Raw genomic sequence first — 19,895 nt, forward strand, 5'->3', positions numbered from 1 at the left:
AGACCCCGAGATACTTAAACTCCTCCACTTGAGGCAAGGACACTCCATCGCCCTGAAGAGGGCAAAGCACCTTTTTCCGGTCGAGAACCATGGCCTCGGATTTGGAGGTGCTGATTTTCATCCAGGACGTCTCACACTCGGCTGCAAACCGCCCCAGTGCACGCTGAAGGTCCTGATTTGACGAAGCCATCAGAACCACATCGTTCGCAAACAGCAGAGACGGGATTCTTTGGTTCCCAAACCAGACCCCCTCTACACCCTGGCTGCGCCTAGAAATTCTGTCCATAAAAATAATGAACAGAACCGGTGACAAAGGGCAGCCCTGGCAGAGGCCAACGTGCACTGGAAACAGGTTTGACTTACCACCGGCAATGCGAACCAAGCTCCTGCTGCGGCCGTACAGGGACCGGATAGCCCTTAGCAAAGGACCCCGGACCCCATGCCTTCATAGTGACAAAAAAAATTGCAAAGTAGGGTACTGTAACATGGTGCAAATTAATTTTTAACCTATATTTGCATATTCAGAAAGCAATATATCAGCTCTGAATGGAAGCATAAAGCTCAAATTTGGTATTTACAATATTTGGCACCCCAAAATAATGGATCAACTTTGTAAGACAGATTACTGAGCTTATTTTTTCTTTCATGGCATCATAAAATTAGCAATTCAGTCATCAACGCATTTTTATTACAAGGTTTTGAAGAGCTGGACTCCGAGAGTAAATTGAGAGATAATTTGGATATTTCAGAAATTACTTTCTCTAGCTAAAATATATTTATCAGGATGGGGGTTTCTCTTTCAAAGCAGGTGAAATCTTGCATGGTGCAGTAAAGTGTATACTTAGTCTAGTATTATATTAATAGTGCTTAGTTCAGTAGCTAAAACAACTAAGACAATATGTATTTTTCTTAATCTGTTCATTTCATCAGAGGCATTAATAGAGCAAGGAAACTGTTATAACAATTTTAGACAAGCTGATCATGAGTCACTGCAGTTTAAAAATAGATCTGATATCAAGAGTACTGCTCATTGTTTTAAATGTGGCTGATGATGTAATCAGCTGCCGCACATAAAGAAATTGGAGTCACCTGTTCACTTGCCAGTATATATAATATGAGTGAGGAGTGCATGTACTGCTTTGTTTGGAGTAATTAATTACAGCTTATGCAGCTCTTATGCATAAATATATTTTACTTAGAAAAAGTAAATTCTGAAATATCAAAATTATCTCTCAATTTACTCTAGGAGTACAGCTCTTCAAAACTTTGTAACAAAATTGCGTTGACTGAATTGCTAATTTTATGATGCCATGAAAGAAAAAAAAGCTCAGTAATCTGTCTTTCAAAGTCGACCCATTATTTAAGGGTAGAAAATATTGTAAATACCAAATCTGAGCTTTATGCTTCCATTCAGAGCTGATATACTGCTTTCTGAATATGCAAATGCAGGTTCAAAATTCGTTCGTGCCATGTTACGGTACCCTACTTTGCAATTTTTTTTTCACTATAAAGGCATTTGAGCTAGATAAAAAAATTTTACAGAAAGTTGGTATATCAATATGTTCTCCACAAAAAAAAAAAAAAAAAAAAAAATCTGAAGTAGCTGAGCCATCATAATTATTTATAGGAAAACGTTCTTTTTCTACTAAGGTTTGAACTTTGAGTGTCATACTGGCGTATCATTTATAGGTATATACCTATAAATGATACGCCAATATGTTTGGATAAAACACTAAAGAATAAATAGCAATACATCCTTGTGATATTTTTCGCGGACTGGTAATATTTTTAATACCACCCGAGTCAATGTCGCCTTGGTAATCAGCCAATCCATACATATGTTGTGACGTCACGGTACGTGCGATCCTAGATATTGTCAATGTGTAATTTAATACAGTGGTCCCTCACTATATCGCGGTTCACCTTTCGCGGCCTCGCAGTTTCGTGGAATTTTTTAGTGCAATTTTGCATGCTTCTTCTAATTCTTTTTTTTTTTTTTTAAACAGCGCATTGTGTTCTGCGTCGTTATCAGGCGGGCCGGTCGCGGCACCAGTCGGCATCACCGTGATTGCTTTCACGGCCTCCAATGTGCTTACTGAGTCTGCGGGCTCGGTAAGCGCCGCAGCGGGCCACTCACACCGCCGCCCTCTCTGCTGTGCCGAGCTGCATCCAACTCCAGCAACAGGCCCAGAGACTACGCTCGCTATTTTGATGTGCAGCGCCTGCTGCATGGTCTCGGTAACCGCAGAGCTCCGTGGCCATGACTTGGATTCTTTGCGGGTCCCGCATCTGTACCCCCGGAGGCAGTGAGCGAAGGAAGAGCACGTGCATTGTGTTCTGCGTGCATTTATCATTTATAGGTATATGATAAAATCGTTATCAAGTTGTTGACCAATGAATATGACTTTTTACACCCTTCAGAAAACCATACACCCAGGGTGTATGGCCTTGTTTCTGCTTAAAACTGACATTAGAATAATTTTAGAGGTTTTACTTTGTCATCTGATGGATCACTTTGGGCGAAGAGAGTCAGATTCGTTGTCAGTCTCAGACAAAGGCACAGTGAAGGCAGGGTGGACCAATTCTTAGAGGGGACTGTTTGGTCGGTGACACTGGATCTCTATAGAAAACCAATGGGTGACGTCATGCAGGCTCTGTCCATTATATATATACAGTCTATAATTGTGCCCAAGCGACAACCCCAACCAGGAAGTGCAGTTCCTTGACTGGCCTCTGGAGGCTGGCTCCAAACCTGAGTACTGTCATAGAAGCCCATTCGAAAAGTGTGACTTGACAGTGCTACTACAGGCAGAAAGAGATGTGAGTGAGTGTTTATAAATGATGAGTGAGTGTTTATAAATGAGGGAAAACCGGAGGGGTGACGAAGATAGGAGGAAATAGGACAGTACGGTGAGAACAACGGGGTGTGAGAGGAGATAAGGACAGACAGACAGGGCAGGATGTCGGAGCCGGTCGCCTTGTGCAGGAGTCTGTGTGACAGCACCAACCTGCTGCTGCAGTACTGCAACACTGAATAAACGTGTGAGCATAAATGAGTGCCAAACTCTTTACTCAACTTGTCAGCAAGCAATGCTCACACGTTTATTCTGCAAGAGAGAAACGTGGGTGTTACAACACAGAATGATGTGCAATTATGTACAATAGCTATACAGTGACCTATCACCAGATACTTATCGGTAACATGTACTACAACTATAATCCTATACTTTTGAATAGAATTAATGTTTAAAGCCTGGTACAAAAACAGTTTTGATCTCAATAGATAGTTTCATCTTCCATGACAATTGTTGTCGTTGTTCATTCGGCTGCTCCCGGTTTTATTCGGGGTCGCCACAGCAGATACAGCCAGATCTGCATCAGTAATTGGCACAAGTTTTACGCCGGATACCCTTCCTGATGCAACTCCAGTTTTACCCGGTGAAACACACATAGCCGCTGGTGTTCCAAAGAGGTCTCCCATCCAAGTACTAACCAGATCCTGCTCTGCTTAGCTTCTGAGATCTGATGGGATCAGGCTTACACAGAGCAGACCGGCTGCATCTTCCATGACAATTGTACAGGAGGTGAATTTTTTTTTTCTAACTTCTTAGTTCAAGGCACTTTAATTCATAAAATTTTGTATAATTGTGAGTGTGGTTGCTTTGAGTGTCAGTGGCTGTGTCCATCAATGACTCCTTTCAAAGTCTCTGACCAAAATGGAGCCACAGCTTGTTTGGAGTATTTTATTACAAACACCTGGAATAATACAGCTTTAATGAATTCACCGTGAATCATTGTGGCCGGGCCTCTCAACATGGCAATGTCCAGAAAAGGAGGTCATTTTGTCTGTTTCGAGTCTCTATAGAAATCAATGGGTGACATCACAGGCTCTGCCCACTATTTTCAAGGTTGGGCATTACTCCAGCGCCGTCTAGTGGCCGTTTTTTTTGTTGGTGAAAATGTCACCTAACAGTACAAATACATGTAATTTGGTCACTTTTCAAAGGGGTCAGACTCGTCAATAAAGTCAATTTAATGTAGGCTACAATGGTTCATTTCAGGTCTCATTGTTCCATGCAATGATAGCTATCAGCTGGCTGAGAGAAGCAAGCCAGAGAGACAGCCAAACCAGCTGATTTCAATAGAACAGCACACAGCTCGAGCGTGTTTTCACCGAGCGGTCAGTCACTGAAGTACAAATTCTCACCTTCGGATTGGCCACTTCGGCAGGAGTGATGTGGTGCTGATCTCAAGAATATATATGGTCTATGTCTGTACCAGAACATCTTCATTTTTTTTTTTTGTCAATTTGAAGTTTGATTTTGTACAAATGATGGAATGTCATACAACCTCACTTTGTACCTATTTACAATAATCCCAGGTGGGGCCACTATTGGGTGACCATCCCATCCATGAATTCTTAAACAGATTAATATAAAATTTTAACTTTTGTGAATAGATTAAACCCAAATGCAACGCAGACTGATCTCATAAAGTGACAGCGATTCAACACAAATATTGACTGAGACATTTTTGCTTTCAGGCTCGTATTTCGCAAGAAAAACACATTTCATTTGATTTAACCAGATTTTAAAAAGGCCCACTGAGATCAAGACCTCAAATAAAAATAATTCTGTTTTAAAAATTCGTTGTAAAGCAATTCAGACTGAAAACTTAAGCTGTTTTCAATGATTCCGGGACGTCTTTAAGGCACTAAAATTGAGTCAAAATGTCTTTAATAAGGTGTTAACGGGAAGCGTTCCTTAGGTTTTCCACTTCGGCTACCTCACAATTACAAAAGGAAGGTATCATGTAACATTAGCTTCAGATGCAACAAAACACTCATTCCGTTTTTTCTCTCTTGTGCAGACGTTAGTCGTCATATGCAGGAAGATTTATTCAAAAACAGCTGCACCATTACTCAAATACTGATCCTGGCCGACTGATTAAGCCAGTCACCATGCCAAAAACACCAGCTAACTAACTAGCACTAGCTTAGCCATGCTAATAGGAAAGAAACACGAACATACCTAGATTCATCGGCGATGTTTCTAACAAAGAGGGAGGTACTTGGAGGTCTGAGATATCTCGCCATTTCGATCAAGCGCTGGCAGAATCCAGGAAGAACAATTTGGAGAATAAATGCGTTTTCTTTTTGTGAAGCTTGACGATTACTGCCTGCGATTGTTCATCTGCGAACATGCGTCGGTTCTTCTTCTGGTTTCTTCGTGCGTCCTAATGCATTACCGCCATCTACTGGACCTCTGTCTTAAACAATGAGTGGCATAAAAAAAACTTAAAAGCGAAAATGCATGAATAACTTTTTCTTTTCTTTCTTTTTATCTTACCAAAACGAAGTTTTGCGAGATATGTTACTCAGTATGTTTGTTTGTTTGTCTTTGGTTTGTTTGTTTTTGTAATCATTGTATTTTTCACATTTAACTCACTCTACAGCAAACAGTTTACATCGCAGACTCTTGCAACTCCACATATCGTCACCTTCATAAAATAATGGCCTTTGTCATATTTTCCAAAACATGACTTAGGCCATTATTTTAGGAAGGTGATGATATCGCAGTCCTAAGAAGATACCTTTCAGCACACAAAATATCAAGCTTAAGGTCAAAGGTCACAGGAAGGTCAAACACTAAAAATGCAACAAAACAACTTTACTGGTTGCAATTTTTGAAATTTTGACTCCACATTTGGCATAAATATAGTGATTGGCTTTGCCCATAAGCCATTACCTAGGATAAGTGATCGACCTTGACCTTCAGGGTTTTGCTTGAGGTCAAAGGTGACCTAATTTAGGTCAATTTCAGATTTGAGTAAAACATGTCGTGTAATACACGAAATTAAAGAGCTTAATGGGAGGATCCAGCATATATCAAAAGATTTATGACGTAATTTCTTGATGCCAAAATGTAGTTTACTGCAGTTCATTATACATCCAATGGAGGGTGCTGTGGTGTAGCAGAATGACTGTAGGCCCTTAATAACAATATAGTTAATATCTCAACAAAAATATAAATGCAACACTTTTGGTTTTGCTCCCATTTTGTATGAGATTAACTCAAAGATCTAAAACTTTTTCCACATACACAATATCACCATTTCCCTCAAATATTGTTCACAAACCAGTCTAAATCTGTGATAGTGAGCACTTCTCCTTTGCTGAGATAATCCATCCCACCTCACAGGTGTGCCATACCAAGATGCTGATTAGACACCATGATTAGTGCACAGGTGTGCCTTAGACTGTCCACAATAAAAGGCCACTCTGAAAGGTGCAATTTTGTTTTATTGGGGGGGGATTCCAGTCAGTATCTGGTGTGACCACCATTTGCCTCATGCAGTGCAACACATCTCCTTCGCATAGAGTTGATCAGGTTGTCAATTGTGGCCTGTGGAATGTTGGTCCACTCCTCTTCAATGGCTGTGCGAAGTTGCTGAATATTGGCAGGAACTGGTACACGCTGTCGTATACGCCGGTCCAGAGCATTCCAAACATGCTCATTGGGTGACATGTCCGGTGAGTATGCCGGCCATGCAAGAACTGGGACATTTTCAGCTTCCAAGAATTGTGTACAGATCCTTGCAACATGGGGCCATGCATTATCCTCTTGCAACATGAGGTGATGTTCTTGGATGTATGGCACAACAATGGGCCTCAGGATCTCGTCACAGTATCTCTGTGCATTCAAAATGCCATCAATAAAATGCACCTGTGTTCTTCATCCATAACAGACGCCTGCCCATACCATAACCCCACCACCACCATGGGCCACTCGATCCACAACATTGACATCAGAGAACCACTCTCCAACACGACGCCACACATGCTGTCTGCCATCTGCCCTGAACAGTGTGAACCGGGATTCATCCGTGAAGAGAACACCTCGCCAACGTGCCAAATGCCAGCAAATGTGAGCATTTGCCCACTCAAGTCGGTTACGACGACGAACTGGAGTCAGGTCGAGACCCCGATGAGGACGACGAGCATGCAGATGAGCTTCCCTGAGATGGTTTCTGACAGTTTGTGCAGAAATTCTTTGGTTATGCAAACGGATTGTTTCAGCAGCTGTCCGAGTGGCTGGTCTCAGACGATCTTGGAGGTGAACATGCTGGATGTGGAGGTCCTGGGCTGGTGTGGTTACATGTGGTCTGCGGTTGTGAAGCTGGTTGGATGTACTGCCAAATTCTCTGAAACGCCTTTGGAGACGGCTTATGGTAGAGAAATGAACATTCAATACACGAGCAACAGCTCTGGTTGACATTCCTGCTGTCAGCATGCCAATTGCACGCTCCCTCAAATCTTGCGACATCTGTGGCATTGTGCTGTGTGATAAAACTGCACCTTTCAGAGTGGCCTTGAATTGTGGGCAGTCTAAGGCACACCTGTGCACTAATCATGGTGTCTAATCAGCATCTTGATATGGCACACCTGTGAGGTGGGATGGATTATCTCAGCAAAGGAGAAGTGCTCACTATCACAGATTTAGACTGGTTTGTGAACAATATTTGAGGGAAATGGTGATATTGTGTATGTGGAAAAAGTTTAAGATCTTTGAGTTCATCTCATACAAAATGGGAGCAAAACCAAAAGTGTTGCGTTTATATTTTTGTTGAGTGTAATAAGCAAAGTGCACACTGCGCATGCTCAAACTCTGAGCCTTATTCTAATTTGGCTATCAACACCAACCAAAGCCAGGTAGCGTGATTATGCATGTTACAGGAGACATGTAGCTTTAACTGTGTTTAAGCCTTCAGTTCAGGTGAAGTGTAAACAGGTGTGCATTGCGCGATTGTTGACAGTGCAAACAGTTATTACAGACTTGAAAGGTGGCATAAAAACCAGTGTGATATTCATAATTGTGAGCACAATGATCCAGAATGCACATGCAAACCACTCTTTGTTTTATTCAATATTCCCATTGAGGCTTTTCAGGTTTCAAATTCTGCAAAACCTCAGAGAGTTCGCCGCACTGCGAGATCTCAGTAACATTGAGAACTGCATTGATACGCTGTGATCACGCTAAACTTTAACTGCTGCACACAGACAACACAATTAACATCGCAACATAAAACTATTTTTATATTGTGCCCAAAACTCTCATGAATATATTATCTGGGTTTATAGATGTTGTTATTGCATTTGTTTTATGTAAACATGTGAGAATCACAGGCTGTCTCTCTGTTATTTTCAAGGGGAGCTGCTGTGAGCTACAATTGCTTCCTGATCATGTCGTTCTGGGGGAATGTGAAGTGTGCTCTTTAACGTCTTGATTAATGTTCTTTACAGCACTGTTTGTCCTCTTTGTTCCAGACTAATATATATAATATGTCTGAAATTCGGTTTGCATTTATTAAATTCCACGCAGATTAAACGTAGCAGACACAGATTTTTTGTTATAATTGTTTTAGCAAGTTTTCAGGGTATCATGCAGCAGTCTCTTATTAACGTGATGAAAAGCATAAAAAATGACATTTTTGTAGTCTAATATTAATGTACAATTGTCATCGTGTGGATTCTCTATGTTGTTTTGACTGCAGCGACTCTCTGGCATGCAAGGGATTATGGGATATGTGAAAACCCCGAAGAACAACCCTGAAGGACACATGAGATGGATTAAAACAAGTTTGTCAGTTATAGTTATCACAGTCAGTTTAATAATGTGAAAGGAGCATTGTTGTGGTAAATAATGATAAGCTGTACCTTCCTTGTAGTTCTTGCAGAACAGTTTTATGTGTTCTCTCTGATCTTTTTCCATCAAATATTGCATGTTTTCAACAATATCTGCATACATACATGGGGCCCATATTTCTTCACAGGTATTTTTGCTAATCAATCCAACTGCCAGCGTCAGAAGGTCAGGTATAATAATTCTGTCAACCACAAGCAAGTCCTCATAATCTTGTATGATTTGCTTCTTCTTCAGTGGTTAAAACACAGGGCAAATTTGCTATTATTGTGTTGTATGCTAATGCAATAAGTTTGTCTTTGCATTTCCCATGAACACAGAGTCCTCAGCATTTCTAAAAAGTTTCAATTCATCAACTTTCCACCTTGTAAAGTCTTCTAAACTGCACTGATAGCTATATAACAGATTAACAGGATAGCAGTGTGACATCATTTAAAAAAAGGACTAGACCGGGATAAAATAAACTAACATCCATCCATCCATCCATCCATTTTCTTCCGTTTTATCCAGAGTCGGGTCGCAGGGGCAGCAGCTCAAGCAAAGCCGCCCAGACCTCCCGATCCACACACACCTCCCCCAGCTCCTCCGGGGGAACCCAAAGGCGTTCCCAAGCCAGCCGAGAGATGTAGTACTTCCAGCGTGTCCTGGGTCTTCCTCGGGGCCTCCTCCCAATGGGATGTGTCTGGAACACCTCTTCAGCGAGGCGTCCAGGGGGCATCCGGAAAAGATGCCCGAGCCACCTCAACTGACTCCTTTCGATGTGGAGGAGCAGCGGCTCGACTCCGAGCTCCTCCCGAGTGACCGAGCTCCTCACCCTATCTCTAAGGGAGCGCCCAGCCACCCTGCGGAGGAAACTCATCTCGGCCGCTTGTACTCGCGAGCTTGTTCTTTCAGTCATGAGCCAAATCTCATGACCATAGGTGAGGATCGGAACGTAGATCGATTGGTAAATCGAGAGCTTTGCCCCCCTACTCAGCTCTCTCTTCACCACGACGGTCCGATACAGCGACCGCATCACTGCAGACGCTGCACCGATCCGTCTATCGATCTCACGCTCCATCCGTCCCTCACTCGTGAACAAGACCCCGAGATATTTAAACTCCTCCACTTGAGGCAAGGACACTCCACCGACCTGAAGAGGGCAAAGCACCTTTTTCTGGTCGAGAACCATGGCCTTGGATTTGGAGGTGCTGATCTTCATCCCGGGCACTTCACACTCGGCTGCAAACCGCCCCAGTGCACGCTGAAGGTCCTGATTTGATGAAGCCAACAGAACCACATCGTCCGCAAACAGCAGAGACGAGATTCTGTGGTTCCCAAACCAGACCCCCTCTACACCCTGGCTGCACCTAGAAATTCTGTCCATAAAAATAATGAACAGAACTGTTGAGAAAGGGCAGCCCTGGTGGAGGCCAACACGCACTGGAAACAGGTTTGACTTGACCGAGGAGCTTTCTAACCACCTCTGTGACTTCGGCCTGGGTAATGGATGAGTCCGCCTCTGAGTCCCCAGTCTCTGCTTCCTCTTCGGAAGACGTGATCCTCGAAGTATTCCTTCCACCGCCCGACAACATCCCCAGTCAGGGTCAACAGCTCCCCACCCGCACCGTAAACGGTGCTGGTGGAGAGCTGCTCCCGCCTCCTGAGGCGTTGGACGGTTTGCCAGAATCTCTTCAAGGCCGACTGATAGTCCTCCTCCATGGCCTCCCCGAACTCCTCCCAGACCCGAGTTTTTGCCTCTGTGACCGCACGGGCTGCGGCACGCTTGGCCTGCCGGTACCTGTCAGCTGCCTCCGGGGTCCCACCTGCCAACAAAGATAAGTAGGACTCCTTCTTCAGCTTGACGGCATCCCTTACTTCCGGCGTCCACCACCGGGTTCGGGGATTGCCGCCACGACAGGCACCAGAGACCTTGCGACCACAGCTATGAGCGGCCGCATCGACAATGGAGGTGGAGAACATGGTCCACTCAGACTCCATGTCTCCAACCTCCCCCGGGATCTGGGAGAAGCTCTCCCGGAGGTGGGAGTTGAAGACCTCGCTGACAGAGGGTTCCGCCAGTCATTCCCAGCAGACCCTCACGATACGTTTGGGCCTGCCAGGTCTGACCGGCTTCCTCCCCTCCCAGCGGATCCAACTCACCACGAGGTGGTGATTGGTCGACAGCTCTGCCCCTCTCTTCACTTCAGTGTCCGAGACACGTGGCTGAAGGTCGATACGACTTCAAAGTCGATCATCGACCTACGGTTCAGGGTGTCCTGGTGCCACGTGCACTTATGGACACCCTTGTGCTCAAACATGGTGTTTGTGATGGACAAACCATGACTAGCACAGAAGTCCAACAACTGAACACCACTCAGGTTCTGATCGGGGAGGCCATGCTTCCCCATCACACCCCTCCAGGTCTCACTGTCACTGCCCACGTGGGCGTTGAAATCCCCCAGGAGAACAATGGAGTCCCCAGTCGGCCCATAGGCCGGGACAACCGTGAGAGACCTGTCCCCAACCCGAAGGCGTAGGGACGCAACCCTCTCATTCACTGGAGTGAACTCCAACACATGGCGACTGAGCTGGGGAGCAATAAGCAATGCGACCCCAGCTCTCCGCCTCTCCCCGTGGGCAACGCCAGAAAAATGAACCGTCCAGCCACTCTCCAGGAGTTGGGTACCAGAGCCCAAGCTGGTGGAGGTGAGCCCGACTATCTCTAGTCGGTATCTCTCAACCTCCCGCACAAGCTCAGGCTCCTTCTCCTCCAGCGAGGTGACATTCCACATCCTAACAGCCAGGGGCTGTGAGCATGGACCGGGCCGCTGGGCCACCCGCCCTCGACCGCCACCCAATCCTCTCTGCACCCGACCCCCATGGCCCCCTCTGCAGGTGGTGAACCCACAGGAGGGCGGGCCCACGTTGCTCTTTCGGGCTGAGCCCGGCCGGGCCCCATGGGCTAAAGCCTGACCACCAGGTGCTCACGCGTGAGCCCCAACCCCAGGCATGGCTCCAGGGTGGGGCCCTGGCTCCGCCATACCGGGCGACGTCTCGGTCCTTGATTTTTTACTGGTCATGGAGGTTCTGAACTGCCCTTAGTCTGACCCGTCACCTAGGACCTGTTTGCCTTGGGAGACCCTACAAGGGGCACAAAGCCCCCGACAACATAGCTCCTAGGATCATCCGGGTACGCAAACTCCCCCACCACGATAAGGTGGCAGCTAGAGGGGGAGAATATAACTAACATTCAACATAATTTCAAGACATTCTTTGGAATTGTTTTTACATGCCCCGAGAGTAATATTATGTGATAATTATGTACAGACAAGATCACATGGGGACCGGCCAGCCACATATGAGCACACACAGCACAGAAGGCACCTCTCAGCTGATCACTGGCCAGCCAGTCACTGACGGCTGGAAATGACGGCTCAGTGCACACGACATGTTAAATTAAAAACACAGAGAACACAGTCAGGACAAATATATAACTAAATACCACAATAACTACATACATAATTACACAACAAATAACTAAAATAAATAATCACAGAACACAGAAACAGAGAGTGACACTTTGTTCTGTGCACTGATGGAAAAGGTGGGCATGTCTGCAAACAGCAGCAGTTGTTCGGATCTGTCGACCTGCAAGTCACAGCTGGAGAACACGTACCGTGTTATGACAACTCCACACCATGAGGTGCGTGCATGTGCTTGCTGTCCTCATGTGGAAATACATAAAAACATATGACAAATAGGTTTGAGCCACCATGTCAGTCGGGGGCTGTGCCAGGTGAAAAGGACCTTCAGATCATGTGTACACTCAGCTTGTGATCTGACTGTCACGCCACCCACATGAGCTATTGTTCACATGATGCAGTGTCCTTTGGCGCACCGCTCTCTGGACACGCAGGTCCGGCTGGACATGCGAGTGCTGCTTGTTGGACATGCGCGTGGAGCCGGCTGCACACGGGGCCAGCAGATGTGGACATGATGAGAGCGCACTGCTTCATTCATGTCATTTCATGACTTGACGCCTATGACCATGGGTCATATAAAGAGGAACAGAAGGATCATACTTCTATTGTCCGCTCGATAACAGGGATTAAATATTAAAAATTGTGGGGGGGAGGGGTTGATGTGTGTGTGTGTTTTTTCCTCACAGCAGTGGCACGATGTGGTGCCACACTGTGCTCGCACTGTGTTTGTGCACGCTTGTGTATGTGCATGAAACCATCGCTGGGGTATCATGCACGCCTGTCTGACCGTGTGTCCCTCCCGACAGCAGGTGGAATGTCTTGCGGTTCCCCATTTCGTTTTTTGTTTGTGGATTTCAGCCGGTTTCTGCTTCTTTCACCCAATTTCGTGTTATGTCTGAAGGGGCCCTTTGACAAGTCACTGACTTGAAAATATTCATGTGTCTCTCACCTGAATTTTCTACAGAAAACTGGGTTTAAAAGTGATCATTTGTATTAACAATAATTCTTATGTTTAGTTTGTCCAATTACTCACAGTCACTGAAAATGAAGGGACTTTGTATTTCAAAACTCGTGTCACTGTCTAACTACATATGGATCTAGCTGTAATGTCAAAGCTCAGCTGAACGTTCAATGTTTCCAGAATCATTTTCATTGCTTTCCCTCTCGTGTTCTTAGATGTTGCCCCAGTATGTGTAAAAATGAACCTGTACCTTTGCAGAGAAAAAAAAAAAACACCAACTACATATGTGGCAATGCATTTATTTAAATAGACATTGGTTTTGTTCCTGTCAGCTTTATATCTTTTTGCTCCTTCTGACCATAGTTTCGGAGCCCATAGTTATTGTCTGTAATGACAGAAAAGCAACAAAACACTTTTAATATCTGCTCAACAAATCAATTATAATACTGCAAAAGCATAAGCAATCATTCAACATTTGTACAGTTTGATTTTTAATATATGTGTGTGATAGTGAGTTCTAATAAAAGACCTCAATCAGCTCTTCTCCCTTGACCTCTTGCATATGGCAGAACTTTCCAGTTCTGCAGACCATTTTGCCACCCTCCATACAGACAGTGCACTAAGGGTCAGAAAGTGAGCCAGCAAATATTAAACCTTGCTTGAGAATAAGGCACAAAGTTTGAGGAATGTGAATGGAAGACCTAATATATCAATGACAATTAAGAACCTTAAGCTTCTTGCCAGCCATGGTGGTGATGTCAGCCTCCTTGCCAATGGTAAAGGAGTTGGTCACCGTCTTTCCAGGGGTCTTGGTAGTAACTACAAAATCATTACCATTCTGTTTGATCTCAGTAATCGGTTTGATGTCCTTGGCCGTCTTGATGACATCTTCTGAGAGTTCTGTTGGGTGAAACATGTTACTGTGCAAAGCCACCAAAAATAACACCATTGCATTTGCCATAGTTCTTCTGGAGTTTTGCTTACCCATGGCCCTCAGGAACTCCTCATAGTTCTCCTGGGAGTAGACCTGCCATGTCCCATTGAAGTCCATATCTTGCAGAAGGTGTAGGTTCTCCTTCACCGAGGTGGGCTGGAGGCTGAGACAACTGTGTGAAGCTCAATGCAATGTGGAGAACGTGAGTGCTGTACCCCACTTTCTTATACTCAAAGGCAAAGGTGAGTCCAGGACATTGTCTAATCAGTAACACACACATCTGTTTGAACAACCTAGAGTTCACTTACTCCTGTTTGGCCAAACATCAACTTTCATCATCCTAGGTAACATAATACAGATTTTCACAGGTCAAGCATATATTTATCATATTGCAAATAGAAGTTAGATTTATTCGCATGCATCCTTTCTACACTACTGCTACATATCTATACCATAAACAGCCTTATGTATGGGGCTCTGTAAGTTGCATGCGCTGCCTTCGCTGTGGACATGGACACATGATAATCTGTTCAGCCAGTTAATCAAATGCTCACAAAGGAACCATTCAATCATGCTAATGTTAGCATTAGCATTCTGTTATATGATGGTTGTGAATGATTAAATCCATTACAAGTCACTGCTTTAAGGCACATGCCTTAAGGTCAGGCATGTGCCTGGTCATCATCCATACTTTGAAAAAAAAAACAAAAAAACCTTAAAACAAAACAAAACAAAACAAAAAAAACTTTCTTCTCTGTGTTTATTGGCAGATTACATGTCAGTTTTAGAAGTGCATACCGCCACCTACTGTATCGGAGTGTGTGGAATCATGTCATTAATTATTCTACGTCAATACAGTAAAGAACGTGAAACAATAAACATCATAACACTATTAGGAAACAGTTCAAATTTGATAGTTTTATCACAATCATACAGCACTTTTAAAAGATTGAACAAGAGCACTATATGAGTGCCGTTGTTTATTTGCAGCCAAAAACCACCACGTTGATGTGCTGATTCCGACCTGTGCTTAATTTTTTTTTTTTAAATGAAAAGCACTTCAAACATTGTAACTACTCTTAACTTGGGCAAAGACAAGCACATTTTCTTGTAATAAGAAAACACATGATGAACCTTTATGTATTTTAACAGTTTCACAATTAAGTGGCATTAACACAAAATTAAATTCTTTATACACCATCTAATGGTTCCATTTCATTTTAGCAATCAATCTTTTAAACATGTCTCCATGCATCTGAAGACATGCAGGTTAGGTGAATTGGAAACTTTATAATTGTTCAGGTCTCCTTTGTAAAAGAGATCTTGATCTCAATGGGAGTAACCTGGTTAAATAAATGTTAAATTAAAATTAAAATGCACACTGACAGCCTTTCCAGAGCCACTGACCTGCAGAAGTTGAATTTCCCCACCATAGGGTGACCCAGGGGTAAAAGGTGAATGACACTGCGGGCTGTTTAGTTTTTATAAGTGCCAAAAACATAATCCTGAAATCTAAAATCACACACAAAGAAAGCTGTGCTCCCTCTGCCTCTATAAGTAGTATAGCTGCTTTCTGATCAATGACAGTTTGTGTACCCTTGAGCTTTTACATGTCTGAATTTTGCAATGACATCAAATAAGTCACCATAAAGCACAAATTATGGTAAATCTCTCTGGAGGAGATAGTTCTTAAAAACTGAGTAACCGTGCAAGAAATGAATGACAAAAGCCACCAAGACACCCAGAAAATTCAGAGGAATTTGTTACATCACCACTCGTAAAGTTTCACAGTGGACTGCCATTGAGAAGAATTTTATCAAAAAAAAAAAAAAGGGAGAAAAGAAAAAGTGAAATTTCAGCAACAGTTTGCCAGAAGGTGGAGTTGATGTGTATTGCTCTATGGAAATCCTTCTCCACTCCACCATGAAGCTGTAAGTGGTGATGCAACAGACAAAAGTTGCACTACGCACAGTTTCTCCAATCACAGCCACAGAAGTCTATAATTCCTACAGCATTGTCATGGGTGTCTCAGTGGCTTTTCTTACAAGCCAGTTTGAGAAGTGCCTCCTCCAGACAGATTTTCCATACAGTACCATACTGATTGTATGTCTTAATAGTAGAGGACCGAGCTGAGACATGTATACACATCATTTAGGAGAGGATAAATCAACTGTTCTAGACTAATATGACCCCATTGAACAACTTGGGATATGTGCCAAAATCTCTATCTGGGACGAACAGCCCGAAAATGACCGCGCCCTTTTTTGTCCGGCTTGTTACTTCAAATACAGCTGTATTTTCTAAACTGCAGTAGCTATAGATTTTCCAAGGCATTAAAAATATTCAGAATGGCCAATACATGTTTTGGAGAGTCATAAAAAAGTGTAAACATTTCTATTTTGATATTTTAAGAGAAAATGGCTAAAATAAGTGGGTCAGCTTATTACCGTACGTTGAAAGAAAACAAACATTTGCCAAATATAATGAAAGGCAGTGGTGGGCACAGCTAACCAAAACGTTAGCTTCGATAACTGGTAATCAGCTAACTGAAAAGTTATTTTTTTTTAACACTAAACCGATAAGCTGTCTAAAAACTTATCAGAAGCTACAGATAACCCATAACTTTCAATTTTGGCCCAAATACTCTCTCAGCTACTAAGAAGTAGAGGTGGGCGGATCGATCCTAATATCGATACCAATGCTGGTATTAATATTGAACGATCCTCGTGTAAAAAGACTGATACTTAAGTTTTTTTCTCTCCCGCACGCACTGACTGCTGCGCACAGAGATTCATCAAAGTCTACTCTCTGTCTGTAAGAGCAGCACTGCGCTGTGTCACACAACACAGAGCAGCGCACACATGTATTGTGGTTTGTCAGCCCTCTACTTCAGGAGAGTTTGTTTTAAGTTGTGTTGAGTGATATTTTTTAAACAAAAATGTTGATTGTGATAATAATGCATTTTGTTGTATTTTGTACAATGTTTGGCAAAATTCTATCCTAGGTCTTTTGGATCCTTTGGATCTATGAAGCTTGAATATGAAAAAGCATTGGTATCGGTATCGATATCAGCGATACTGGGCCTGTATTTACTTGGTGTAGGATCAATACCAAAATTCCCAGTACCGCCCACCTCTACTCTCAGTTACTAAGAAGTAGAGGTGGGCGGATCGATCCTAATATTGATAATATCAATACTAACGCTGGTATTGATATTGAACAATCCTCGTGTAAAAGATCGATACTCAAGCTTTTTTCTCTCCCACATGCACTGACTGCTGCGCACGCAGATTCATTCAAGTCTACTCTCTGTAAGAGCAGCGCTGCACTGTGTCACACAACACGGTGCAGCGCACCCTTGTATTGTGGTTTGTCAGCCCTCTACCTCAGGAGATTTTAAGTTGTGTTGAGTGATTTTTTTTTAAACAAAAATGTTGATTGTGATAAAGTATTTTGTTGTCACGTACAATGTTTGGCGAAATTCTATCCTAGGTCTTTTAGATCCTTTGGATCTGTGAAGCTTAAATATGGGAAAGTATCGGCATCGATATCAATATCAGTGATACTGGGCCTGTATTTACTTGGTATCAGATCAATACCGAAATTCCCAGTATCACCCACCTCTACTAAGAAGATGGTTTTGAGTTTCGACACCGCCAAAGCTTCTAACAGAACTAATGGCGATCACAAACCCAAACAGCCAATGAGCCAGTGCTGCTGCTTTGTGTACTCTGCCCCCTGCTGCAGGAAAGCATCATTTATCTTAACAGGATACAGTGGTCCAGCGATGAGGCAGAGGTCTTGAAATGGAAAGCAGGTGTGAATTATGGTTTTGCTTTATAAATAAAATTATTCTAGATAGAATAACTACATTAATGTAAACTCTTAAAATGTACAAAATGATATATAACATATCTGTTCATTTAAAAAAATAATGCACTAATTCTGAAGATTTGAACATTAACACACAGATGCCCAAAGGGATTATGGGTAAACTAAGCCTCTGCTCATACTGATTGGTTGATTGATTCATTCTTTGTAAAAACCAACACAAATGAATCAATGTAAAATGTGTTTGTGTTTACAAATAAATGTGCTTTTGTAAAATGTCATTTTTTTCATTTGTTTATAAAAAATAAAGAAATTAGACAGGCTAGACAGCCCCTAAGCGCACGTGTGAGGATATCACAACTCTGTCCGGTTAGGGAGACAAGGTTTCTTTCAATAACAAGAATTGTCAAAAAACTTTCTTGTGTGTGGTTAGAATTGTGTGGCCATAGGAATCACCTTTTGAATGCTTGAATAACGATGTCAGTCGCACAAAGAAATCAAATAATAGTGAAAACATGTTTGGTGCGGTGTTATAACGCATCAATCAGTCGCTCCGTGAGGCGTCATAACATCGGTTAGCGGCTCGGTGCGGTGACAACACTGTGATATAACCGGTCTCAAGTAGATGGCAGTGTTCTATGCGTTTTGACGCCTGAATCACAATTTAACAGACTTTTCGGCTTTTGGAGGAATCAACCTGGGCTTCTTCTGGCATTTTTACATAAAACAAACACAAAAACAACGTCTATAAACCCAGAGATTCACAAGAGTTTTAGGCACAGTATACAAAGAGTTTAATGCTGTTGTCCATGTGGAGCCTGATTAGAGCGTCTCAAATGCATTTCTCCTGTCGTGAATTTTTACCCAGAATGCACTGCGCACACACCATGTCCACACTAAAAGCTTTAAAATTAGTCCAATACTTTAAAACTAAAACATATATCTGATATTTTCACTTTATAAACTTCAGACGTGACGTTAATTTAAACAACTTGTCCAAAATTAGTTTGGTTAAAATTTTAACCATAAGTTAAAACTGTATGCCTCTGGATGACTTAGGTGATATTACCAGAGTATCACTATGGGGTCAAAACAAAGGAACGTTTTTTCTTTTTTATGACCAGCTTGCCTTTTCCTGCAGAGAATAGTGGTTTATTCTAGAACTGGCTGTTCTCTGTGTATAGAAGATAGAACTGTGCATCTACTACAAAAAGCTACATCTGCAAAAATGTTAGCGATGGTTTTCAAAGTTATCTAAAAAGCTAATCCAATAATGAAAACATTATCTTCAATAGTTAGCGGCTTAGCGGAACTGTGCCCACCACTGATGAAAGAAAAGGAATATTTATTTAAAGTGGAAAAAATACAAAACAAAACTTGTTCCTTTAGCAGTATCTAGAGATCTTAAATGTTTTAAAGATTATCAGTGAAATTTCCCAACAGCCAATAGCCTAGAAAGTTTAAGGTAGTAAATATGTGGCAATTCCAGACTGTATGTAGGTCATTTGACCTAATGTTTTCTCGTGGATTTCTCATGAAATATCAAAATTAGAAATTTACACTCTTCTATGACTCTTCTAAACATGTACTGGTCATTCTGAACATACTGAGTACCTTGGAAACCTGTAGCTGCTGCATTTTAGAAAATACAGCTGTATTTGAAGTAACACTTGGGACAAAAAAGGGCGTGGTCATTTTTGGGCTGTTCATCCCAAATAGAGATTTTGGCACATGTCCCCAGTTGTTCACTGGGGTCATATTAGTCGAGAAGGGCCCCTTCCCACATAATACGAATGTGGTCAATTTGTGCATGAAGTGCGCATGAACCAGGAATCGTATGCAATATGTGTAAAATTGTAGCTGCCTTCAATGCCTCGTACACCTGTTGCTACAACTATTTGCGCACACCAGCGGGTAAAAGACAGAGTATGCCCTGTGAGAGCCCATTCGATCCCTCTCGCGGCAGGTGTTGGACAAATTCCAGGTGACATGCATGCACATCT

The 19,895-nt window shown here is 42.8% G+C and overlaps 2 protein-coding genes and 1 long non-coding RNA gene across 3 annotated transcripts in view; 1 reads left to right on the plus strand and 2 right to left on the minus strand.

Annotated features, from left to right (window-relative positions):
* Positions 1-5,223, minus strand: part of srsf10a (serine and arginine rich splicing factor 10a) — a 25,673-nt gene extending 20,450 nt beyond the window's left edge. The window contains exon 1 of the mRNA XM_034174107.1: positions 5,031-5,223. Coding sequence (XP_034029998.1) covers positions 5,031-5,095 — 65 coding nt within the window. The 5' untranslated portion in view covers positions 5,096-5,223. The remainder of the gene's footprint in view (positions 1-5,030) is intronic.
* LOC117513873 lies at positions 2,577-16,413 on the plus strand. Its single transcript, XR_004561740.1, has 2 exons — positions 2,577-2,606; positions 16,182-16,413. It is a non-coding gene; the product is annotated as an uncharacterized LOC117513873 (long non-coding RNA).
* On the minus strand, positions 13,411-14,262 carry fabp10a (fatty acid binding protein 10a, liver basic). The gene is made up of 4 exons (XM_034174110.1): positions 14,112-14,262; positions 13,855-14,027; positions 13,657-13,746; positions 13,411-13,512 (listed from the first exon to the last, which is right to left on the minus strand). The coding sequence occupies exons 1-4, from the start codon at positions 14,176-14,178 to the stop codon at positions 13,462-13,464; spliced, it is 381 nt and encodes a 126-aa protein (XP_034030001.1). The 5' UTR covers positions 14,179-14,262; the 3' UTR covers positions 13,411-13,461.
* Positions 16,414-19,895: the final 3,482 nt, after the last annotated feature.

This window comes from Thalassophryne amazonica, chromosome 7 (genome assembly GCF_902500255.1).
Source record: "Thalassophryne amazonica chromosome 7, fThaAma1.1, whole genome shotgun sequence".
In the NCBI taxonomy this organism is placed as follows: Eukaryota; Metazoa; Chordata; class Actinopteri; order Batrachoidiformes; family Batrachoididae; genus Thalassophryne; species Thalassophryne amazonica.